General features: G+C 26.4%; 2 protein-coding genes across 6 annotated transcripts; one reads left to right on the forward strand and one right to left on the reverse strand.

The window, feature by feature from the left end:
- Positions 1-473: 473 nt before the first annotated feature.
- Positions 474-19,760, reverse strand: LOC113554711 (sodium-dependent dopamine transporter). Of its 2 annotated transcripts, none has more exons than XM_026958666.1 (13): positions 19,685-19,760; positions 16,867-17,108; positions 7,867-8,001; positions 7,634-7,788; positions 7,232-7,332; positions 7,036-7,174; positions 6,830-6,964; positions 5,255-5,358; positions 4,893-5,130; positions 4,397-4,625; positions 3,392-3,492; positions 2,977-3,144; positions 474-2,907 (listed from the first exon to the last, which is right to left on the reverse strand). In XM_026958666.1, exons 2-13 carry the CDS (start codon positions 17,054-17,056, stop codon positions 2,776-2,778), a joined length of 1,827 nt encoding a protein of 608 aa, XP_026814467.1. In that variant the 5' UTR covers positions 17,057-17,108; positions 19,685-19,760; the 3' UTR covers positions 474-2,775. The 2 variants fall into 2 exon arrangements, with proteins under 2 accessions (XP_026814467.1, XP_026814468.1); XM_026958667.1 differs by having other exon boundaries at positions 19,666-19,710.
- On the forward strand, positions 13,714-27,415 carry LOC113554713 (uncharacterized protein C34C12.4). Of its 4 annotated transcripts, none has more exons than XM_026958672.1 (5): positions 13,714-13,737; positions 24,556-24,656; positions 25,669-25,717; positions 26,144-26,322; positions 26,864-27,415. In XM_026958672.1, exons 2-5 carry the CDS (start codon positions 24,588-24,590, stop codon positions 26,903-26,905), a joined length of 339 nt encoding a protein of 112 aa, XP_026814473.1. In that variant the 5' UTR covers positions 13,714-13,737; positions 24,556-24,587; the 3' UTR covers positions 26,906-27,415. The 4 variants fall into 4 exon arrangements, with proteins under 4 accessions (XP_026814473.1, XP_026814471.1, XP_026814470.1 ...); XM_026958670.1 differs by lacking the exon at positions 13,714-13,737 and adding an exon at positions 19,921-20,054 and having other exon boundaries at positions 26,864-27,414; XM_026958669.1 differs by lacking the exon at positions 13,714-13,737 and adding an exon at positions 24,020-24,488 and having other exon boundaries at positions 26,864-27,414.
- Positions 27,416-27,862: the final 447 nt, after the last annotated feature.

The following is a 27,862-nucleotide window of genomic DNA, read 5'->3' on the forward strand; positions in this document are numbered from 1 at the left end:
TACCTACGTATTAGCGTGAATACATTGCTTAAATGTATAGTGCATACTGCTACCAATATATGTATGTAGAGACATAGAGTAACAACAAACAAATAAAAGTGTCAAAATTGAAAGTTTATGTATTTCTGGTATAAGTGTAATATTATATAATAACACACAAACTTTTTTTTTAAATAATTTTTTGTTACAATGATAGGTTATTATAATATAGCATTTAATATGTTTGTTCTACAAAAGCATTGGTAATTATTATATATTATTATAAAATAATGTCTACTTAAAGTACCTACGTATTTTCGGATATATATTATTATGTATTAAAATGATCAATACATTTCGGTCTAAATATTAATTATATTTTTAATATTGATTGATAAGTAATTTGAATATAATATAATGTATGATAAAACTTACATACTATTTTAGTACTTAAATTTATTATTAGGCACCTATATAAATATAATTATATATTAATTTCACATTATTATATACACACATTTTTTTATGCTCATATCATTAACATTTTGTTGATTCGGACTGTTTTATAATTATTTATAAAGTGTACAAATAAGTAGTACATTAATAAAACCTTAATAATACATAAATTGATATAAAATCCAACGACTAAACAAACTACTTTGTTCTAATATTTCGACAAATATGTCGTTAACTAATAACTATTAACTAGTAACTACTAACATACGTTATTTAATATATGTAAGTTAGACTATTCTACTAAGATTGGTGTCAGCCAAAACTCTTAACACAACGCTATTCACTACGTATGGCTAAGATATTGCCATGAGCTAAAGTTCTAAATTATTAATCAAAAACTTAATTATTTTTTTAACCATCATAAATTTGTCTAAACGTTTCTTTCAAAATTGAAATTGTCTTTTTAGGTTACAATTTTTTTTTTTTATCTCACAATAGGTATATTATTTTGAATCACATTTGTGAAAACTAAAAGTATTATACATTTGAGTTAAGACTCATCAGTAACTCACACAGACCAGAAAAATTATAAACGTTTCAATAGGTGTATTTTTATTATAACCGATAAAAACAAATTATTTGGCCCCGATTTCAACCAATTAGATTTATCATTCAAGTATTAAATTACGTTTTGAACTACAGAACTTGAGGCTAAATATTACACATGTACAACTTCTGAAGGAGTGAAAGAATGTTTTTGTTTGTATTTAAGAATGACTAGAAAATAATTTTTTTACGTACCTATACTAACGTGCTGAACAGGCAACTAGTCTATCACTTATGTATAATAACTAATTAGTATTGTACTTGTACAGCGTACTAGTAAAGTAATAACTACACTATAGTAACTTCAATACACCATGATTATTATATTATTATTCTAAAACAAACAACATAAGTGAAAAGCTATTTTAAATTTGAAAAGTTATATTAAAAATATAACTGATTATTTACATTTAACACACTCAATACATTCATTATATACGTTTTGTTCATTACAGAAACAAACATTTAGTAATTAGATATTACAGATAAAATTTACCTACCTAAGTTACCAGCTTAGGTACTAATAGGTGCATTTATCATTTATCAAAAAGGGCTATGTCTCTGTAAAACTTCATGTTATGATACTATAATATACGTATACTGTTCGTTAGAAACCACGATTAAAGATATCTTTAATTATAATAAAAATGTTAACTGTAAAACAAGATTGTTTTCGTTTATTTATTTCATAATTGTTTTTACAAAAAAACCAAACAGTTGAGCTCTTATTTTTTTTTCCATACGTAGTATTTATAGAACATCAAAACACTCAGAACGATAATATATTCAAAATAATTTTCATTGAAATTGTTTGTGTTGAAGTTTTATCAAAATAAAACAAACTACCTACCTAATAAAGTTATATACTCGTAGATATAACATAATAATATACCTATTAACTGTTCATTCAATTTCAGATTTAATATTATTGTAAGACTTTTACTCCCCTAAAAAATAGCCATTAATCAAAGAAGTTATATAATACTATCCTAATAATAATTTATAAAAGGGAAATAAAATTAAAAATGATGTACCTAATATGTAATGTAGTGTACATACCTAGCGATAGGTTCTTATCACAGTTGTCTACACCGGTAGATCGCTGTGGTTATTCTTATTTTAAACTATTAAATTCCAATATAATTTGCCTACTGCTTTCAATACTTAAACTAGCGAGTAACAATGCTATTGATTATTATCAATCATTAAAATACAAGTTAATGACGGTTTATTACAATTATTTGATCGGAGGCTGAGATCATCGTAATTTAAATAGTCGTTGTCGTTGACTTTACAAAACAACTATACGAGTATCTTCGTATCTTCAGTGTAATTATCGACTTTGCAACGGGGTTTAAATTTTTTTATACTTAAAATCTAAGAACGAATAAATGTCTATAATAAAATTAATAATTAATCATAAAAGCTTAATATAAGCGTAATAACGTATTATTACCTACTATTTTTTTCCTACAACTATTTTATTACCAAACTCATTTACGAAAAATTCTGAAATGGTTATTTGATTTTCACACATAAGCACACAAGCATTTTTGAGTGTCAGCTCTCATTTCATTAGGCAAACTAAAATTATGTATGCAATCATTTGAATTAAAACAACTAATTTAAACACTATTGTTTAAGCGACAGACGATATCGGCTGTTTACTCGCTTAAATTCACTTGTAATCATTGGATTTCAGAGGGTATAATATGATGACGTTTCTATTGGAACTCAAACGTCCACAGATGCAACGGGACTGGTCAATCTCACTTGCGCTGGATCAGAGAGTATATGCAGTCCGTTAATAGAAATCGGATCGTCGTCGTGTTCGTCCCGCCAAGGTGTAGTCAAAATTTTTATTCTCTGGATAAGTTATTAATTTTAATTTTAGCATTCAATTTACATTCCAATATTGGTTTGGGACAAAATTACCTGTAAATGCGTTCCCGAGGTGTTGCAATACTGATAAAGCGCTACCGCTGGAATCATTGCGACACTGCTGCCAGCGATTATCCAACCGAGCACATTCGCCCAAGCCGGGTACACGTAACCTTCGTAAGTCAACGGTTCATATCCCAACAGTCCGTACACTATGATAAACTATTGTGAAAACAATCAAAAACAAAGTATTTGTATCCATATATGTATGTTATTTTCAGTCGCATATGACATGTTTATGTCGAGTCGCATGAAAAATTGATTAATTTATTGATTCGCTAAAATTTAATGGACCCATCACGGGTCACTAAATCATGTTTAAGACACCGACCATTAGCTCACTATTGATTTGTTAAATGTTTAACGATTGGTTAAGCAACTCGGCATTAACGTTTTATTATTTACTCACAACTAAGAACAGAGGTGCAGCAAACCGCCAACAAAATCTCCAGTAAACGCCAGGACTATGGCCCATCATATCTTTGATGTCGTCACAAAATCTATCGACACCTATAGATTACAATTTTAAAACAGATGAATTATTGAAACACCATTAGTTTTTGTTTAACTTTCACCATTAAAACTATATATATATAGTCACGTGTTATATATATTTAATAATTTAATATTATCAATTATCAGTGTTCTAAACTTACGGGCCGTGAATCATTGTGTAGTATTGATCGCTATAACATATATTATTATGCATATTTTTTTTAAATTTTAAAACTATATATTAGAAAAAAATACATATTTCTTATGAGTTATGGATACTGATAAGCTAGATTTTGGACATAAATGATAGATTTCAGAAGTATTGAAATTTCCGTTGGCTATATATAAAATATATTTGTGCCTATCTAGAAAAATGTCATTAAGTTGTTAACTACAGATTTTGTCATGAAAAAAAAACCATGATCCTAAGAAGTATAAAATGTTATTTATTTATAATTCACATATGATAATTGGCTGTGTTTAACTATTTGAAATATTTGAAAATAATAATGGTCCAAAGATTGCAGTGAGCCCAGCTCAACATCACTATTGTACTTGAATATAGTTCCGTCGATTCGCCTCTCAATAAGATGTAATCTAATTGGAAAACTGTTCATCCGTGCTTCTATCCCTCTATTGTGTGATTCGCAAAACTACCCACTATACACGCGCCTAACAGTTTTAAAACAAACAATGAGTAGATTTATCGATGTTCCGATTGAGTACATCCAAAAGACTCTACTTAGTTTGAACATAATATATTTTATATTCTGCTTTTACAAATAAATCTTTTTGTAAAAGCTTGTTTTTTTTCTGGTGGATTAGCCGATTAGCGTTCAAATAATGTTTACTTTGTGGTTGAAACAAAGTAAAAATTAATTCTTTACTATACTTTGTTAAAAAATATATGTTCTATTACCATAGATCCACGATACGGCAATAGTTTCAAATAACACTGCGATGAGCATCGAGTAACCGGCAGCATAGCGATCGAGTAAATTAAAGAAGTAAAATCCTCCTTGAGCGCACGATGCGAGACCGACCACAAAATAGAGAAGAAACAGCAACGCTACAAATACTTCCCGATTACGTCTTATCAATGGGAATTCGTCGCTCATCGCAGTTATGATTGCTTCCGATCCTCCAAACTGAAACGTATCATAATAATTATTATACTAAATAATACACCAATATATAGGTACATATTATGTCTGTAAATTGTAATAATATCCTTAGTACTTCAGCATTAACTGATTTTACTAGTATAATTAACTACAATAAACTATATGATCATCATATATAATATGACGTGAGTAATGTTAAACAATATATAAAATAAAAATTAATTATCAAAATAGAGCACATAATATGTAAGTACAAAGTACTATTGTTGTAATTGAAGTTTTTTATCGTACCGAACTATCGAGGCCTAAGTTGAGTAGCATCATGAAGAATATCAAAGCCCAAAACACTGACCCTGGCATCGCTGCTATGGCTGCAGGATAAACGATAAACACTAATCCGGGTCCTTCGGTTGCCACATGTTGAATTTGTCGACCAGACACATGAGACATATAACCCAGGACAGTGAAAATAACGAAGCCGGATAAAAAGCTCGTTATCGAATTGCACATAATCGCTAAATATGCATCTCTAAACGATCATATACACAAAACATGATGCATAATGTAGTATAATATTTATAGAAAGAGTAAAATAACTTTCCAAATATTATGTATTTATGTATTCTAGAGAAATCAAAATAAACAACATTTACCTCAAAACGTTGTTATGATATTTGTTATAAGAAGCGTATGCTAATAATACTCCAAATCCAGGACCTAATGAAAAGAATACTTGTGTAGCCGCATCAACCCAAACCTATAATACAAATTAATGCTATTAAAGAAAAAAACAGTGTTCAATATTGTCAATGACAAAATAAAATTATGAAGTTATATTGTATTATCATCTTAATGTAAGTAAAATTAAAATATAACTATTTTGATAACTAAAAGAAATGTATAAATTTAAAATAAAATGTAAAAAACATAAAATTATAATACAAGTTTGCAATAAAATTAAGTCATCTCTTATAGTAAAATATTTTGGTCGCTTTTTAACCGATTTTACTCATATAAAATTAAATACAGAAATAATTTGAATCCATTATATTGTTATAAATTATCTTAGGTAGGTAACTTTAAAATGTTACAAAGATCAAAATTATTTTCAAAAGTACCGATAAATTAAATTTCTTATTTCATATAACTTATGTGGTATGTGCGTTAAATATTTTCTATTATATTTTAAAGTCTAGGCACTAAAATTAAATCAATACATTAATCACTCAAATGTATACATTTTTTTGAACAGAATTCTAATTTTGGCTAAAATACAAAAGCAAATTTGATATCCTTATTATTACACTTATATATTTTTAACTTGATAATATTTACATATACACAACAACAAAAGTTTGAAATTTGATCGAGAATTCATACTAGAATTCATACTTTTATAATTTATATTATGTATAATACACCTATATTTACTCACAATATAAAGTAATATATAATATCGTGATATGTCAAGTAGGCGTGTACACTATATACCTACATTAAAGTGTTTGATTTATTCTGACGGTAGTGGTTCATAAAAAAATGCAGTAAGTGAGTATAAGTAAGGTGCACATTTTTGAAAGATTTAGTGTACGTATAATACATAGGCTATTGCTTATAGTGGTCAATATAGGATTCAGCAAGAAAATGAAATCTCATTTTGACACGACAATTCCATTTCCTCAATGGGTGTCATAATGGGCACTACTTTATCCGTCGCAATGTTAACGGAATACGTAAACAGCTGTATAATTTTAATCATAAAAATATGAGGCGAATATAATATTATTAGTATAATATGTGGCCATGTAGAGGTTTTTGATGTAAAATTGTTTTTATTTTTTTTCCATACCTACGTGAATCAACTAATAAGATGTTGGTAGAATTAGATTGACTGCTTATATTTAGTATTATTAAATCGGTTCAACTGTTATCAATTAAGTCAAACACAACCGATTATAGTATAACATATTCATGTAGATATACAATTAATAAGTAAAATTCTAATAAACAGAATATTGTCATGGATAAAAACAGATACTTATATCTATAGTGGATCATCATATAAATACTTATAATGAAATTTCTTTGACACCATTAGTAAATAAATAAAAGTATACTTATTTATATTTTAAGTACTATGCATTTTTATAATACATCAACATTTACAGTGCTAAACCACGAGAAACTATTTATGAAACACATTTAATTTGATAAATAAACAATCTTACCTCTGGTTTAGCAATCATGGAAAAATTTGGATACAAATAATAACGAACTCCTTGTGCTGAACCAGGTAAAGTGATTCCTCGGATAAGTAAAAAAATTAATACTACGTATGGAAACAATGCAGTAAACCAAACAACCTATAATAAACATATTTTTATGAATTAACAAACTGTATGTATAAAAAATAAAAATAAACAAAATTTCCAACTTTGCCCGAAGTAGATATTCCTTTCCATAAGCTGAAGTAACATATAAGGTAAACCAAAAACAAACATCCTGCCATATCCCATTTAATATATCCCAAATCATGAATACCTTCGCTGTGGTTTAATTCAAGCACTCTACGTCTAAAAAATTAAAATTTTTTATTTAATGTGCGTATTGTGCTAAAATAAATTACTTACAACCAGTACTCCGAAGAAGCAGACGCTAAGCGGGAATCATTTGCTAATACTGTAACGTTGTCTATTGAGCTTAAACTTGAATCATTTGACCATATTGTTAACTAATATTTAAAAATGCATGTAAATATGTTAGTCGAAATAATTTTTAATAGTCATTAAAATAAAATAATAGTAATAATTAATTTTTCAATACGTAATACAACAGTATTTTAATTGTATCTATACAATTATAATTTAACAAAATTTAATGAAATGGATATATACAAATTGTATTATACAGATACATTAGGAACAACCAAATCTAGTTACAATTGACTAAATATTTTTAGACAGAAATAGAAAGAACAGAATCAGTCTTAAAAAATATTATGTATAGACAAAGGAAAATAAAACACAATTTACCGGTTGGCAGTAGTTTGTATTCCAGTCGTTGTCACAGGTGGTCCAAGGTAAAATGTTCGTAAATGAAGCCAAAAAAAATCTCAATGCCCATGCTATAATTACGTTGTAATAAAAGTCCACATAAAACGCAATCAAGACGACTGAGTAACCAATGCCTAAATGTATAAATTCAAATAAGATTATTGAAAATCAGTCTTAATGTTCAATAAACTGTAAAAAAAATTTTTACTTACCTTTGAACAGTGGAACTAGTCTACCCCAGCATGTTATTGCTCCAGTTTGATAAAATTGCCCGAGGGCCAATTCCATATAGAACAAAGGAATTCCACCAACCAACAACATAGTGCAATAAGGTATTAAAAATGCCCCTTGAAAAAATAACAATCATATTAAAAACGATAAAAAAAAACTTAAAGGTTTTCGTTTTATTTATTTTTACTTACAGGCATTTAATATAGGAAATATTACTACATATATGCATAGAGAACATAAATATTAACTCGGTCATAATTTATTACAAAAGACCAAAGGTTTAAAATCAAAGTATAGCGTGATAACTAAATAATGACTATAATGATAAAAGCATATAATATTATTAAATATCTTTATTTTTGATATTCAATAAAAAATTGTCGGTATCTGTGGTTCAAATATCTTTCGATATTATTCTCACACAAATTTTAGGATACATAAAAAGTTTGATAAAAATATATGTGCAATAATATATGTAATAGTATTATATGCCGTGGCTATTATTACGGCGATGAGGGCTAAACAGCCATAATAATAGTTTCAAATAAATAATGTAACTGGTTTACCAAATCCATTTTTATTAATATTCTTTATTTATTATGATTTAAATATTTATTCACATATTTTTTTTCATAAGCTATAGTGAATCTGCTTTACCTGAATAATTTATCATTCAAACTATTAATGATTCGTATGCATATTGACTACAAAATTAATTGTATCAAATTAGAACAGATATCAATTATGACAAAAATAATTAAGTAATAATTATTTAATACTATTAACAAAGATTATTTCATAAATAAATGATATAGCTAGTACTACTACTAGGTACTACCTAATTATCTATTAACTTTATTTTATTAAAATTATTAAGATAGTAACTTTTGAAAAATTCCTTTTTTTTTTAAATTTAGTAACGATTGAAATAATGAAAAATAGAATAATATTTAAAAATTAAAGAAAAGGAATAAAACAATGAAAAATATTATTTAAACAATAATAATAATTACATATTTATGGTCTTTTCGCCTATAGATTGTATTACATTATGTTTGTTTTATTTATAAAAATTGTCTTCTTGGCTTGTTCGTTACAATACTTACAGATAAATAAATAAGTAAAATTACATGTGCTGAAAATAATTTAATTTTTATACATTACCGATATGGATAATGTAAATCATAAGTGCAAAAGCCCTTTGATCTATATGACAAAGTGGTTTGAAATTTAATAGAGTACATCATACATTATTATTAAAGACATTTAAGGTGTATAACGAGTGATAGAAGTAAAGGAAACTTCTCAATAATTAAGGTTAAATCAGTAATAATAAATTGAAAATGACAAAGTGCATGTGAATATTGCATTAAAACTAATAAGTAATAACTATTAACGTTATAATATTATCATCCGGTTTAGTAAATCAAATCAATTAACTGACTGAATTTAATTTATATGAAATATAGTCATGTATTAAATTTAAACATTTTGGGAAGTCACTCTGTTGTAAAGTAGATGTTAGCTCATCGTTGAGTAAATCACTATAGTAATAAAAGGGTTATTTGAACTCAATAATAAATCATTGAAAGTACTAAAAACGATTCTGAGCGGAGATGATGTATCAGACTATATTTATTTTTTATTAGTAATTTATATTGGTATCAGTATATGGTTAAGTTAATGTTGACAAAAAATTAATAACACATATTTTATAGAATCAATTATAATTGATATAACTAATATTAAAGTCAATTACGACGTATCGTAGATAGGCGTGAGTTGTGGTATACAAATAGCCTAAAATTTATCTAAGTATTCTTAATGTTTACGAAAATAATAATAGATATAAATAGCGGCGAATAGTTACAAATCTTTACAAATATTTTTCGAATTATAACAAAAATTCTCATTTTTAACATAAGTATTTAATTTTGTCAAAATTTTAGCTAGAAATATCTATAAAAAAATTGTGCATAAATTACTTTAAAAGTTTTAGGTTGTTTTTAAAAAAAAAATTGGTATGAGAAACTTTTGCATTAATTATCAAGTCTAAGCTATTAAAATTGAAAATTATACACATTTTTACTACAAAATAATTCAAATATTTTCTTTGATTTTGTAAAGAATTGATTTCAAACGCAAATAAAAAATATTTGTGCTTGTGTATTTTCCATATTTTTAAATGCTGTAAGAACCACTTATATGGGATTTTGTATTATAACTTCAAGGTTTTTGTTATACCATAAACATTATATCGTGTAACACGAGTCTCTTTAGTTATTCATTTTTTACAATTAAAACAATTATAATTCTGTTAAGAATTCATTCATCATATTGTAAATTCTAGTTTTTCTCAAATTTTTTCCTCGGATTATTAAATAAATTATTTAAATTTTTTTCTTTTTACAGCTTCCCCATCCCCAAATACTAACAAGTACCAATTTTTTAATAGAAACTAACTACTATCTAAATTGAAGATTGATGCATTTTTCTTCCATAAAAAGTATCTCAACCCCCCCCCCCTCCAAAAAAAATCAAAATCAAAAACGATGATTATTTTATAACGCATTTATTGATCTGCTCAGAATCTAAAAAAAATTATAACAATATAATTAAATATTAAAATATTGAAAACAATTATCATAATAAGTAGTTGTTATTTAACATAAAAATTTAAATATTTTAATAATGACAATTTTATTACAATATTTTATTCCTGTTGTAATGAAAGGAAGTATAAAGATAAGTAATGTATAGTGGCTCTCCGAAATAATAAAATCACAATAAACTTAATAAAAATAAAATGTTATAGTAAATTTGTTTGTAGATTAAAGCACAGATTTGTACAAATTAATTTTCCGAGACTATTACGTTCTATAAAGAAGTATTATCTGTCAGAATTTCATCTCATAAATACAATAATTCCACTATAGTAAGAGGTTTATCATAATATTGAAAGTACCTTATATCTTGTTCCCACACGGTGTAAGAAAGTCAATAGAATCACTAATGTGCAGAATAGGTATACGAACAATAATTTGTTCAATAGATTATTTTTCATTTCTTACCCAGAAGAATGAAACAGATTTCGAACTCAGGATTTTATTTATTATATTGTATTTCAGATGAATTGACATATGAACGCATTATTTCAATAACTTATGATTTTAAATCTAAAATTCCATATTTAACTCAAAATTGGTTTTATTTTTTTCAAAGAATAAAATTGGAATTAAGCCAATAAATTAAAAAATAATAAGTCCAGTGATTCTATATCATAGTTCTCGTGTTAAAATAGCTTAATTTGGTACTGTATTACCAATTAGTATTCTATAAAGCAAAGCATTGAAATATTATGCGTTATTTAGCTCGTGAAATAAAAATATAGGTACAAAAATGTTTTAGTGTAGAATCAAAGTAATCTCATAATATTTTCTTCTTTGAAAAAATTTCATTTTTATTTTTAATACGCATTTATTTATTCTCTTACTCAGGCTCTAAAATGTATTTTTGAATTAATTAGTAATCATAATCGCGCAAAAAACACGAATAAGTTCACAACAAAAATCAACTTTTTAGTGCGGATATAAGTAAAATATATATAGGTAAGTATAAATGTGTAATACCTATGTGAAAATGTTGAATATATTTATCGAGTTGTAATTTACCATTTTACAGACTACGGGCAATTTTAAACTGTGCCAGGTATATGGGTATCACGAGTAGCTTACTGAGATAATACTGAATAATCTGAAGACCGTGATTTACGTTTACACCTTTTGATTCTCGATATGCCTAAAGGTGTATTAATATACGTACGATTTATCTGTTTTAATGAACCATTTCCGTGTGTTCGAACATTATTTCCTGCCGGTAACAAAATTTTCTCATTTCCCGTAGGAAGTCTCCTTTGATCAGGTGGGTATACGAACTACTACTGATCTGTACACGAATCACTGACTATAAGAGTTTTGCATATAATTTCCATATACCTTGCAGCCAATTTTTTTGTCTTTGACTTGTCGATAGATTTACTGAGTCTTTATGTTTATTGCAGCCCGCTGTATATTTACCATCTTTCCGCACGTTCGGCGCATAGTGCAATAATAAATAAAACGAATGAAACACGTCCACACGTGGGTACGTCGTGGCCGTGGGCGTTTTCATACTTAAAAATATCAATAATGATTATATCGCACTATATTATATTCCAGTGAGTGTCCCCTACTCATGAAATAAAATCCCATACGCTGTATCTTTTCGTAATTCTGGTGCATGTGAAATGCACAGAGTGGACCAAAAGTCATGGTCTGACAAGTACATTATGGATATGTCATGTACCACGCTGTTCATAAATCACTTTTGTCACATGTATTACTCAGGGAGCCTATTGTTTTAAAATACTCCGGCATACTTACCCACCGTATGCACATTACTACGGGTCAAATTAGCTATTTTTGACGGGAGGAAATAAAAATGACGTGACGGCTAATTAACGTGCATTCGTTTGAAAAATAAAAATGTGCTGAGTAATAATGCTCTCGTTACGACGACCAGCAACCTTTGACAGCGGTGAAAAAACTAGTGTCGACCTTCATACGCAAATAAACTACCTATCTATAATCAAATGTGAGGGCATTCTGGTGTACAAGTTAAAGTTAAGTTAGCTATAAAGTTAATGTTTCCAAACTTTTTAACTTGAAAAGTTAGTTCATTTTCTAACTTAATAACCTAACAAGATAAATAATCCATTGTAACAACTTGGCTATTTCCAGTTAATTTGAAAAATAATATATTAAGTTAAAATCACGTTTATATGTATAACTATAGTTAATGTTAACAACTAGTTAACAATTATTCTTTTAAATTAATGTAAATAAAATCATTTTAAATACATATAAAAAATAAATAATACCTTAGTTTAATAATTTTTTTGATACGAATTTTTAATTACTCAAACAGCTAGAAGTGTGCTGTAAGGAGTTGTATATGGGATGAATTTAAAAAAATATATTTATTTATAATTTAAGCAATTTGAATGGTACACAATCATTATGTGCGTAATCCAAGTGGTAATTAAAAATAATACTTATTAAACTTCTTATTGACTGAATTAAATTAATATTTTCTTTGTATTAATTTTAAACTTATACAGTTTAATGTTTGAACAAACGATTATTTGTTAATTATTGACTTATAACTTAACGTTCTGAACGTTAATTTAATGTAATTAGCCGAATTTGATAACTTTCCCATTTCCATATTTGACTATTATTATGTTACATAAGACAAATTGCGCATCGTTAGAAGAATGCATTGAACGAGGTAATAGTATAATCGATATTATATCGCAAATATCGAGAACATACATGTTGATATGGATGATTAGAATTTAAATCGGAAATAATATTCAAAACAGTCAAAACTGTAAACAGTGTAAACACATGTACACTCACTCATATATATATATATATATTATTGTGTCATGAAAACGATTATCTTGAACACACGTTACACGCGCAAATGTACAAAACGAACACGTTGTACGATAAAACAATTTAAAATAAAAAAAAATTACAATTAACATAACAAACGGTGAAAATACAAATGATAAGTATGATGACGAATGAATTTAGCAAACAAACCTTAATTATAATAATATTAAAAAAAAAAGTAATTACGTAGGTATACAATTAAGCCCAACACGGTTCAGTACACTATACAGTTTCATAATATAACAATAAACGAGTTTGGCTGTTTTTTTTATTTTATTTTATTTGATACGAATACAACCAAATCCATTTATACGCCGATGACGAGATTGATGAGTGATGGTGTGATGTGTACAGGTATTTTAGTGGGTTTTATTAGGAATACGTCAATCTAGTTTTGAACAAAAAAAATCGGACTAATGTCAATAAAATAACATGCAAATGTAATGCGTCTTCTTTAAACACGCGTATACTAGGTACGTACACCTGACGTAGGTATTATGCGTTTATACACAGTGTCATTGTTAGCTTGCTATTTTTTTTTTTTTTTTTATGGGTCGAATATTACCATTAAGCCTATTACTTGTATCAACTAATAAATTGTTTTCAGTTTTAATAATAATTATGATAGAGTGACTCTGTGTGGGCGGATTAATTGGAAAATGATGTACATTGGTGTTGTTTAGGGTGCATAAAAACAAATAAGTCATAAATCATATATTTATCTTAAAAAATAATTAACAACTCCGTGATTTTCAAAAACCATGACACACATATATACTTACACTTAATACAAAATTAAAATCCTCATTTTAATCTTTGACCATTGGCGGTTTATTGTACTAACAGTTTTAAAAAATTATGTTTAAATTATTAATTAACTTTTTATTTATAAAATATTTAGAATTCCGAATAGTTAAAAATATATAAAATTACTTATTTTTTTGAATAGTAAATATTAAACTCAATACACAAAAACTAAAATATACCTCTTTTCTAATTTTTGATATTTTATAAAAGAATAAGTTCACTAATGAAACAAATTACCTTCCTCTTATCTGTTAAACTAAAAGGTAGGTAATAGCTTTTTATTTGAAAATACTCAATCGTTTAAATTTTTTCATCTTGATAAATAATAATAATGAAAGAGGTGTAAATACATTTTAACATTTCAAAACCTTTTTACTGAAATACGCCCGTCAATGAAATACGTATTAGAGAAGGCGATTGAAAGAGAAAATTGTCATCAGTTCCGGTGAACTCGCTTTTCTGATATACATTCTTCTTTTTATTTTGTATTACATTTTAAACGGTTCAGATTTTACTTCCCCTTCTTCGTGTATTTTATACTTAACCGTTGCAAGATTCTCGGAAAGAAGCTTACAATATAAAGCCCCCTTCTATTCACCCAGACCACAAAAGTAAAGGTTTCCGTTCAATTTTTATTATTCCATTTTAACAAGCAAAATTATGTTACATATTCATATAGTATCTATTGATGAATTAAATATTATTGAAACGAGTTGTACTTTTTATAATAATAGCTGTCTATAAAACTTAATTTTATATAAGTTCATTCTAAAATAATTTATTATATAAAATACAAAAATTAAATATAAATTCCTAAGGTTTCGAAAAATAAAATCTCTACTTAGTTTTTTTTTCACAAAAAAGTTATTATACCAGACATCAACAAATAGTTTATTTTTATTTAAATTCGAGAATTATTTAGTAATAAAAAGAATTTTAATTGTTACGTAAAAAATATTATATTATTTTTAAATATCTTTTTTATTTCACCATAGAGAATATTCTTTTATAATAAACTCAAGTTGTATTTATTATTCAAGTTGTTTTAATCCAGAAATTCCAAACATAAAATAATTATACTTTTTCATACACAAATGTAAGTTATACTATTGTAAAAGAAGTTCTCACTTGTTCTCATATCATTTACAATATGCTTTTAAAAAAAATAAAAAAAAATAACTTAAAATTAAAACCAAAAAATAACACTACAGATTAATATTAGGTATAGGACAGACTCATATAATCTCATTGAAGTCTCTTACATTTAATTGAATTTGGATCATATTAATTATCTCTTAAAATGTAATTATTTTTGTCCGTAATATATAAGTATAATTAATTATTATATGATATAAATAATATATAATTAACTCCTTTATGTAATTTATATTTAATAATTTAATTCACATAGTTTTGACATTAATGGACGGTAGGACTAATATTTTAATGGGTATATTTACAATACATTCAACAGTATTATAAATTGTATGTAGTTATAATTTTTTATTTTAATACTGTAGCCCCGTGCTGGGGCACGTCCCCCCTTTGAAATTAATTTTTTGACTAAAGGTTATTTAAATCATAATAACATCGTCAGGTACAACTATTTTGGTATCTATATTATTAATTATCACCTTTACTGCAAATATAGATAACATTTTCACATCAAATGTTGTAGTAAAAGTTTAAAAACTTAAGTTGAGTTTAAATAATTTTTTTTAATAAGCTAGTGAAACTATAGAAAAAGTATGAAATAATATACACAGTAAAATTTCAAGAATAGAGGCACCTACTACATTTTTCATAATTAGATAACTTGTTTTCTTCATTTAATGAAATGTTTTAATAAAATTCAAACATTTTAACTTCACTATCTTGCTTTTTAACCCTCTAAAGAAGTACCTATATTGTATGATATTAAACCGGCTTATAATTTTTGTAATTGATGATTTAAATGAAATTACATATATTTTCATATTAAAAATAGAATATGAGTTATGGTTAATATAATGAAATACCGTACATAACAACCAATAACTGGATGCAAAAATACGTTGTTCTAAATAATTTAGCTTTTGTTTAAACAATATTAAAAAGTGGACAAGTATAGGAACGACTCTGTTGTACAGTAAATGTTGAGTGTATACCTATTGCAGGCTATTACTTATCTCGTCGTTGATTGAGTAACTGAAATGGATTTGTTGAATTGAATTCAATGATCTACCTATAATTGTGTAACAAAATAACGGTTCTGATCGGAGATGGTCTAACTTTTTGTAAACCATGGTTACCGGTGGATGACACTCTAGTTAATTTCCGGTAACGATACCGAACAAGAATATTCCCATTCCGAGGAATTCTCAACAATACTTGAATTGGGAGTTGCTGTGAATGCCAATAACTAAAGTTTACGACAACACATATAGTGGTATGTAATATTTATATATATTAAAGCAAACGGGAGAGGGGGACATTTTAGCTCTTCTATTGAATAATACGTCATTGCCGCAGTCACGTATATTGTAGCCAAATTCGTGCAACACAGTAAGTGACTTCAAGTGTACTATACTATTAAATAATATTAAATTATACACATAATATTATATATAGACGCACATATAGTCAAACACACTATAATATTATAAAATATACGTGTATATATATATAAAAGCTCACCTCCACCGTTCTTATAACACAGGTACGGAAATCGCCATACGTTGGCCAAGTCCACGGCGAACCCTATGACCGACATCAGAAAATCCGTTTTGTTTGACCACTGTTCCCTGCCCGGTCGCCTACGCCACTCCAGCGCGACCGCCGGCGGCGTGTTGGCTCCGACACCGCCGTCTTCGTCGTCCGTAGCCATATCGTGCGATCGTCCCCCCCAAACTGCGTCTTCGAACTATCCGCCCGCTCTCCTGCAGAATATAAATTTTGATTTTTTAATATTGTATTGCAGACAATATAATAACTATACGATCGCGAACATTTAAATTATTCTTCAGGGGTCGGCGATTGATTTTTGTTTTTTTACGCTATATTAAACAAATCCCGATTGTAGTATACGCGCCGCAATGATTAAACAATGTAAATAATACTTAAATATTATAAAAACTCGTTTTTTTTTTTTTTTTTTTTTTTTTATCGACGACGAAAGAGGGTATACAACAATAATCATATAATATGCGTCGGGATGATACATGAAGGCTTTAGCCAGCGTGATTGAACTGTCGTCGACACATTATATTATGAGTATACTGGACCCGGTGCCCGCGTTCACTGCAATTTAATTAACCAGCAATTATCAAACAACAATGCCCGTGGCCAAAGTAGGAAAACATAAAGCCCATTGTACACACACGTATAACGCATATTATTATGTCTGTTCGTTTTTCATTATCATTAGGTTCGACGTGGTAGTTGTTAAACCTATCTAATACATCGTACAGAAAAATATTAAAATAATGATATAACATGGTATATATTACGGTATATACGTGTGAGATGAGAGCATCCAACTAAATCAGTCATTGAGTGGTCGATCAGCGTGTTTTATTGACAACCGCAAAAAAATGTAACGTGCAAATCAAAAATATAAATATTGGATTGACCACCTCTGCGAAGTACAATATATTTATATTATTATGTATTTTGTACTACTAAATATCAGTGAATCGATGAATTTTAAAGTATATAAATATATATAGTTGTATAGATAATACGAGAAACCGGAGGATAAAATATATAATACGTGTATAGAAAGGTATTTTTCTGATTTCTGAAGAATATTTTTACTTCAGTAAATCTAAAGTTCATGTTACCGTATAGTAGAACTATTGAAATTGAAAAATACCGTTAGGCAATCTTTTGTCAAAAATTGTATAATGTTACTTATTGATACACTAATGCACACGTCACGTTTAAGATTACAATATTCCCAATAAATCGAAAAAACTAAAAATATTACAAAGTTAATCTTCCGATATTAGGAGATTAATTACTATGAACATTGCATGCACATTTTAAGAAATAAACAATTTTTAAAATTTATATTTTTTTTATAATATTTTATGAACAAAAAATACAATAAATTGCTTACAAAGGCAATTATAAACCAAATATGTACTGTTGCATATTGTAAGTTAAATCTTGATTTTAAAATAACTAATAAGTAATACAATATAAAATAAATCCAAGAAAATTTTTAATTTTATTATCTAAAATTGAAAATTGTGTATCAATAAATTTACCCATTTATTTAAAATATATAGATTAGTTATAACATATAACACTTATTTTGTATATATATTTTTTATTTTTTTTTTGTATTTTAAATTTTTCATTACAGAAATTTTAAAATATGTCTCATCTTATGAGTAAGAAAATTAATTAAGTATCTCATATTATTATAATTTAAAATATCATTAGTTTACCAATTGATATAATTTTCATGCGAAAATTAATGAAAACATGAGCAATATCGATACCTTGAACGCCAATTTATTGCGTTTATAAATGAATTACACGAATAATCTAACAGATAGATACGCTCCATCCACGTACTTATTCAACATATACGTATATATTATTTTACTCCGTGACAAACTAATTACCTATTTAAAAACTAATAAATATTTTAATTAAACGACCATGAAATTTTGTCAAATAGTAGTTAAATAAACAGGGGATAATACAAGTTTAATTAAATGGCGCGATAATATACAATTTTGAAATCATTTTTAACCGATCTTCTAAATTTATCTTTATAAAGGAATAAAATAGTTATACATTATACATACATTCAAAATGCAAGACAGAAGTAAAACAGCACGTGTTAAGCAATATCCATTTAAAAGTGTTATTTTCCAAAGCATTAAAAAAAAAGATAAATTGTAAATTTTTCCAAATTGTATTATTAATTTATAAATACTAACTGAACGAAGAAAAATTAAAAAATTATAAGAACTTAAATATTTTGGAAAAATAAATAATTTGGTAAACAATGATTTAAACATAATAATAAATACTTTAAAAAAATATATAAAAATAAAAGACTAATTGATGTGGTTAAAAATTTAACTGATTTCACAAAATTAGTCTTATAAAATATTATTCGAAATAATATTATTTAATATATAATATCATTAGTCTATAAAAAATACTTACAATTTATTTTAAATTAAATTAATAGACAAAATTATTTTCCATCTTACAAGATGGATTATTTTTTTTGAAACATCCAGAGTTTTATTTTATATGAAAACTGATTGTTTAAAATTGATACAAATTTATTATAAAAATATCTTAATATAGATATAATAATCCTGCTACGCGTAAAAAAAATTATCGTGTAATCGAACAATATTATTATTATGCAAATACTTAATATTTGTATTGTTATTTGCATTTGAATAAAGAATGTATAGGAGTATAATCATAAGTAAAGTAGGTATCTATCAATTTTAATTTACGTACGTAATATGTAATATTATACCTGGTGCCTTTCGGCTGGTTGGATACCCGTCCCCGAAGCATCAGCACACCCGCGTAAATTGGACGTCGTATGCTTGTGAAGATTAAATAAGGCGCGCGATCTGACAAAATAATATTTGCCAGTGGTTTCGTGCAATTTCACAACGCATCGACCAATCAGAACCGTATCATCTGCGGCGCTTGCGTGCTGTTTCGCTAATATTTTAAGCTGGCGGGATGCTTTTTTTTTCGGCAGAGAAAAATTACACGTACACAAATAATAATTTTTAACTATAGGAATAATAACATAAAATTGAATTCGCTCAGTTTTCTGATATTTTTCGAAACATTCAAGAGTCTGTTGAATTTTTGACCAATTTTTCAATTTTAAGGTAATTTTCTAATTTAGAATTTTAACCATATATATTAGAACAAACTATGTTTATGTTATAATACTATCTAATGCTATTTTCGTTATTATATTTTATTTCAATATTAAATAAAATGGATATGACTTAATAAATTAAATTAATTTATACTAAAGTATTTAAATATTATATTATTATCGTAGATGTACCCATATTTTTTTAAGTACTATATATACCTAAACTAAATACATTATTAAAAGTTAAATCTTAAGAATATTTTTTCTACATTACACGGAGCAAAAATAAATTAGTAAATTCAATAAAAACACATAACTATTTTTAATTGTATAATATGTACTTAACAACAACTACCCAGTTTTCCGTTTAATACTTGAAAAATCTCAGATCTAATATTGTACAATGAAATAATAGTTAGGTACCTAAACATATTTTAATTCAATAAGCTTTATAATAAATGCAAAATTATTCAAAATATTTTATGTTTTATAACTGACAATGTATATGTACTATGTATATTATAATAGTGTATTATATAAAATGTTTAAAATAATAAAATATTTATAAAATGATTTTAAATATTTTAAGCGGTAAAAATATTATAATAACACCATAATAATAATAATCATAATATCTATTTTCTATATTGGTAATGACTTAATAAAATACTTATTACTTCTACCCGTCTCATACATATAGGTATAAGTTAATATATTCTATAGTAATGTATAACCACAGAGGTAGACTGCTATATATCCTTAAAAAATAACAACCACAATTTGGTTATTAAATATTTTAATTTCAAAATGTTAAAGTAATATGGTTAATAGCTTAATAAAACAAAATTACAACCTTAAAATAAAATTATTAGTCGGTTAATTAAATTCTTACGTGTAAAAATATATTTCATAATAGCCAACTTAACATTATTTAGCCGACAAATAACCTATACAAATATATTAAAATAAATAACTTAAATATTTCAATTACATTAGCAAGCGACAATAATTGTTAATAAATAATTACATTAAAAAACCGAATAAGAATGCTCAAAAGCCTAGGTTAATCAAAAATCAATCATCGATTATTAATAATCTTTGTATTTAAAGAAAAAAATTAAAATCGCAATTTTAAATACAATTTTTAATTTATTTATCTATATAGGTCAGTGACATATTTATATATGCATTTGTAATGATGATATGGTATAAACTAAGAAAAAAAAAGTGAATACGTTAAGTTACGTAACCACGTAAACTTTAAGAAAAGATGATCTTAAAAAATGCAAGAGGAGCAGGACTAGGAGGTAGTCTTTATAATTGAAGACTATATTTAAAAATACCAAATTTTTAGATGTCGAATAAATTTACTGAGTGTCTGAATGTCAACTGTCTTTTGAAAGTCAAATATTGCCGTCATAATAAGGAAAGTGTCAAACTTCGCACGACCCTTCATCGGTTCATCCAGTCATATAGGAAATACTGCATTGGAAATAGATTTTAAATAACACAAAATTTAAAAGGCTGTTAAACAGCTTTCACACTGTTAAACCTAAAACATAATATGTATCACATTATGAAAAAAATTTTACGTGAACTTCGAGCTATATGAATAGTTGTATAAATGTATTATGTTAGATTTTAGTATCAACAATGCATATTTAATTTTTTTCCGACTGAACAAAATAAGCGTTCGATCAACATTAATATTCCGTTTCGATTTCAAGGCTCGTTGAATATAAAATATTAGGTAAATTTTGATCTGCAAAATATATAGTAGGTAAAAATTTTTAATTAATATATACAAAGTACATGTTGTAGGTATAAGTACCTACAATAATACATTGAAAAATATTTCAAGTAGTTACTCAAGTTATTATGGTATTCTTACTGAAAAAAAATGTTATTTTAATCATTTCAGACTTCAATAATAAATAAACAATGTATTTTTAATGTAAAAATATATTTCCAGAAAAAATATCTAGTTAGCTGTAACTAGATTTTGAGTTTTTCAAAAACAGGTTTTGCGTAAATATTTCCGTTTTACTGTAATTTTTTTTAAAGTTTACTCGGTTTACACCTTTTTCCACTTGTGTTATTCATATACAATAATGCGTATCTTTAGTAGATATCTATCCAAGAAAATGTTGTTTTACCATCTGTGCCATCTGTGGTATTATTTCAATATCCATAATGTCTACGATTGTGCCTATGACCTATATGTAATGTATGAATCATTACTTATAGTCCACTAAGAGAATATGTATTTTAAACAAACGTATAGCGTGTCAAACAAAAAAGTCAAAAATTGAAAATTACATAATATTCAAGAAATAATAACACAATTATACATTAGAAATAATATTATCTTAATTGACAACAACGAAAAAAATTACAAACAATTCCTTCATAGTCTCCATCTACCAAGTCCACCACCCAGCCTAATTATACATACGAGTGTGGACTCATATACTGTAATTTTAATGCATATGTAGTACATATATATACATAACATAGTAACATATTATGTACCCTTCGTATAACACTACTGAATCATTGTCGTATGAAGATTTTTTTATAACTTAACCTGTGAGTGTAACCAATAGAAATAATAGAATATAATGATGTACCTACTTATATTATAATAGGTATTATAATGTTCACTGTTCGGTGAACCGTAAGTCACTTACTCTCACACCTAGCCGATTGTCTGTAACTGTAGTTAGCAGTGGCGGATCTAGAATTTTTTTTTAGTAGGTACTATATTTTGTTAATAATAATAGTCCTAAAGTACTTATTATGTACAATTTGGGGGAAAAAAAATAATAATTTGATACTTAAACATAATTAAGCAATATAAAAATTATAAACAATTTAACATATTTTATTTTTTTTTTAAATTGGCGAATTGTTGGTAATTTTTAATAAAAATACACGGAACGGGGGATGCTTCAGCTTCCAAGCACCCCCTCCCCTAAATCTGCCACTGGTAGTTACTGTCTATATATGTAGATGATGTAATATGTATAAGTAATTAAATGTACTATGTATAATGTATATATGTATATTGTATATAACTATTACTATATATACCATATGCGAATATATATTAGGCTTACCGGCGGCCGCGAATGATAGATAGTAAAATGAGCATTTTATTTTCATTGATGGCTACCTCATGGTCAAGGTGTATGCTTTCAAATTCCATCCAAGGTTATGAATATTCACAAGTATCTATGATTTATTTTATTTTATTAAGTTTGATAAATAAATTATTCAAAATTTCAAAGTTATTTGAATAAATGAACCACAGTAAAAATATTTATTTTACATTTAACAAGGGGGAAAGTTCAAAATGTGCATTTTGCTGCACAGTAGGTTTTAAATAGATATCTATACCACATTCGGTCAGATTATAATAGGTACTGTATAATTTATATTCTATACACATATTTCATGATAAATAGTAGGTACCTATTTATGTTTTTTGACATTGCTTACTATATTTAGTACCTAATTATTTAGTATTGCGGTAATGAGTTGACTTAATTTTTGAAAAAAAATGCGTAATAAATGCTCATGTAGGTAAACGTAAACCAGCCGCGCGTAATTGTCATTGCGCCGATTATAAATTCGTCAAAAATCGCGAATTAGAAAACAAATATAATATAGCATAGCCCGACATAGGTAGGTGCAGTAGGTGCACCTATAATGTACCTATCGCGTTTGGTCCCGAGTGCGGGGAACACCAATGCTCCCCACCCTTTTCAAATTAATAAATAATTATATCAAATGAACGGTGTACACGTATGAGAGGTTTTATATTTTTTCGGTACCATATTGTTGTTGCTGATTTAATTTTTATTGAAATTATTAAGTCACTTACAATTTTACCTATACTAAATTTAGTATTATTATTGTTATGCGAACAATATTTTATCAGCTGGTCGTACACAGTTCACCAGGCTTCGAAGATAATAATATTATGGTCGTTATCTTTGTTACAACTGGCAACAAATTGTAGCATTTTTTAGTATAATATTATTGTTAGTGCTACGCTATAGTTTTTGTACCACTACAAATACTAAATAGTGTTTACGACGTTTACGTTCGGCGGCGTCCTCTAATAATATTATTATTGTACTATTTACTATTATTTAGTATTTTAGTGATAAGTTCAGTCCGTCGTGGCACCGTCGAATACTCCTACTGGCAATTTATTATTAAAATCCATTAAACGTATATTATTATAAACGCGTAATTATTACATACCTACCGGTTTAGAGTAGTCGCAGCCGTTACTATAATTACTATTGCTCGGGCTATTTCAATACAACAACAGGTAACACGTAACATCGAGTACTCCTATAGTATACGCGTATAACATTGCCACCATACATATAGTTTGCGACTTGTACTGTCAGTTAATTTGGAAAATCGGGTACACCGTAGCGAGCGACTGAGGTGGCTGATATTTTTCCTATAATATGATTTCATTATTGTTGTAGATTACGTTGGTTTTAAAGTTTGACTTTTTACCATGAGCGATAACGACCCGTGCGAATGTTTTTGGAATCATGAGCTATCTATGCAACGACTACTTTCACTGGTAAGTAAACAAAATAATTATGGCATTTAAAAACAATACTCATAAGTTAATCTGTTCAAGTGTTTATTAAAATAATCAAACATTGACCGATAACGTATACCTACTTATAGTTAATTTATTTTACATTAAACGTTATTAAATTATTTATTACTTAATATTATATTATTAATTATATTAGATTCGATTTATATACCTTATTGCTGTAATGATAGTTATCTATGAAATCTAATTTAATATTTTTATATTATTATATTTTGTTATGAACAAAGCAATATATTATAATATTTAAAACTATTGTTTTAACTTAATTTATATTCTAAATAAGTGCTTGAATTTAAGTATGGATGATGAAATATTAAAGATTTTCTAGTAAAATTAAATACATTTGTCTAAAATAAATTAAATATTGCTAAATATAAATTATTACCTAACTAAATAACTATGATTATTGAGGTCACAACTAGCAAGCTTAATTTAATTTATGATTAATACTAAACACAACTGTATAAATACTTTTTTCCTTCGGTATTATAAAGATCATTATATTGTTTAACATTGTTTTCTGTTGATCCCCTAGCTAGTAGCTTTAATAAAAACATTTTTATAATTTTATTGGAAAATTGAGAAAGTTCTACAATAATTTGTTACTCTTATAAAATATTGACTATCAGCAGAGAAATAGAACAATAAATCATCTCAACTTATAAACTTGTTTAAATAAACTTAATAATAATCAAGATTGGTAATTGTGACCAAATGAAAACTGAAATATTTTTAATATTTTACTTGTATAAATGTATAAATTAATAATGTTAGTTTTAAATTTTATAAAATAATGTTGATTGTTAATCTGTCGATAGAGAAGACCATCAATACATTTCTTGATTATTCAATTTTGAATATACTTTTATTATGTACATAAATAAATTTTTATTTATTTTAATGTGGGTACCTATATATAAGTTAAAAAAATATCTATGTAATCAAGTAATAAAAAAAAAAAATGTTGTAGCTACGTCAGTCACAGTCGGCATGCACAGATATTGATTGCTTGGAACCAGGTAAATTTATATTTTAAGTTAATAATTGTTTGCTTAAATCTTTGATCTTTTCAACATAACAAATTTTAATTTTTGTCAAATTAAAAAAAAAAAATTGCAACTTTATTTATTTTTATTTTAATGGTTTTTCATTGAGTCATTTTATTATGTATTCTTAAAATTTATTTTTGTACATTTTTATATTTTTTTTTATATAACAACAAAAAGTTAACTTTATATATTATAAAATGATTTAAATTAAATCTGTAAATTTTAATGAGAAAAAGTTAGCAATTTTTAACAGTTGATATTCTTGCATAAACTTATTTAATTACTTTAAAATTATTATGTATTATGTGTATAGTAAAGTACACTTATACGGATATAATTAATACTTATTATATTTTATGATTTAACTATATTAAAATTAAATTAAATTTTTTTTAGTTCAAAGATTGGATGGACCATTGTCATCGAACAGTGAAGATACTAATTTTGTCTTATTAACTGGAATTTGGGTTGTTATTGCTTTGGCTTTGTACTTTATGCGTCCTTATCAGCCTCGCACACAAGAGGAAACTATTAAAAAATTACCATTTGGTAGATCTGACAATAGTGGACCAGATGTATGGATTACATTAAAACTCATTAAGAGGACGACACATCCTCTTGTGTTCTGTCTTACATCTATAAAACAGCAAATTTTCATTTAGCCGAATCCATTTTACATTGTTAGCTTTAATATTATACTAAATTTACCTATTATCAAACTTAAAGGTAAGAATATCATCTAAGTCAGGGATCGCCAACCTTTTCAAACAAGTGAGCTACTTTCTAAATTTTAAGTCCCTGGTGATCGACACCCAGGTGAATTTGGATCTTTAGAAAGAGATTGATGAGTAAAAAAAAATATCTAAGCTTCAAAGAATAATTATCAGATTTTTTATTATGTGATCGACCAATAATGGATAAAATTAATTTTTATAACGATCAATCTATATTCCTAGAAAGATCTATTAGAATTTAAGCTAACAACATAAAATGAATCTTGCTGAATACAAATTTGCTATGTTGTATGAATGTAAGTGAGACAATACATGCAGATATGGAGTCCTATTAAAAGTATTATTAATATTTCAAATATTAATATAATATTTTTATTTTCAGGAACCACCGTCTCCACCTCCTCCATCAATGGGAGCCCAGTGATAATATAATATTTTGACGATACATTCTACAAGAATTTTGAGCTCGCTCAATCTAAAATTCCCTTCCATTATTCCACAGATAATCATTATAATCACATAGATTTAAGAACTTAAAATTTTAGTTGAAGTTTCCCACTTGACTGACAAAATCTACTGCACTAACATGAAACATCTATTTATTATTTTTATATAACAAAAAAAAAATATGTACCTAAATTTTAAACATGGTAAAAATGTTATTATATACGCACACATAAGATAAATAGGAATAAATGATTTGTTTTCTTTTTCGTCTATTATGACAAACAATGCAGTTATATTGGTGATATGTGTTAGTTGAGTGGAAAAAACTATTATTAATTATTATACATTATATTATTATATTATATTACTTTTATCATATGCAATAACAAGAAGAGAATATGTACAGAAATGTATAGAATTGTATTTAGTATTCGAGTGTGTGAATTGATTGATTTATTATAGCTGTTTTATTTTTTATTTAAGTCTTATTTTATTGTTATTTTGTTAAATTAATATTTTAATATATTTACAAGAATCAATAAAGCATAATATTGTTAATATTTCATAGAAACAAATTTAGATGTTCTTAATGTATTTAATTAGGTTTTTATTTTTTCTTAATACTTAAAACTGGGTATTTCAATTATTTAGTAGGTGTACTCAAGCCCAGATTAAATATCCATTGAGCCTCTGGACATCAGATATTTTGGGTTTCTTTTTGTACTCAAATTTCAACCATACCTAACAATTTAAACTACTATTTTTACAGTTGTGTATAACTAAAATTATAATTGGATCAATGATTTTAATGATTAAACAATTTTCTTTTTTCCTATCATACTCCAGAAAGGCAGTAAAAACGATACGGTTTTCAATTTTATAGACAGTTACTGGTTACAAATTGTATCTAGCTGATATCGGGAAGGGAGAAGTT

This window comes from Rhopalosiphum maidis, chromosome 2, assembly GCF_003676215.2.
Source record: "Rhopalosiphum maidis isolate BTI-1 chromosome 2, ASM367621v3, whole genome shotgun sequence".
NCBI classification, from domain to species: domain Eukaryota; kingdom Metazoa; phylum Arthropoda; class Insecta; order Hemiptera; family Aphididae; genus Rhopalosiphum; species Rhopalosiphum maidis.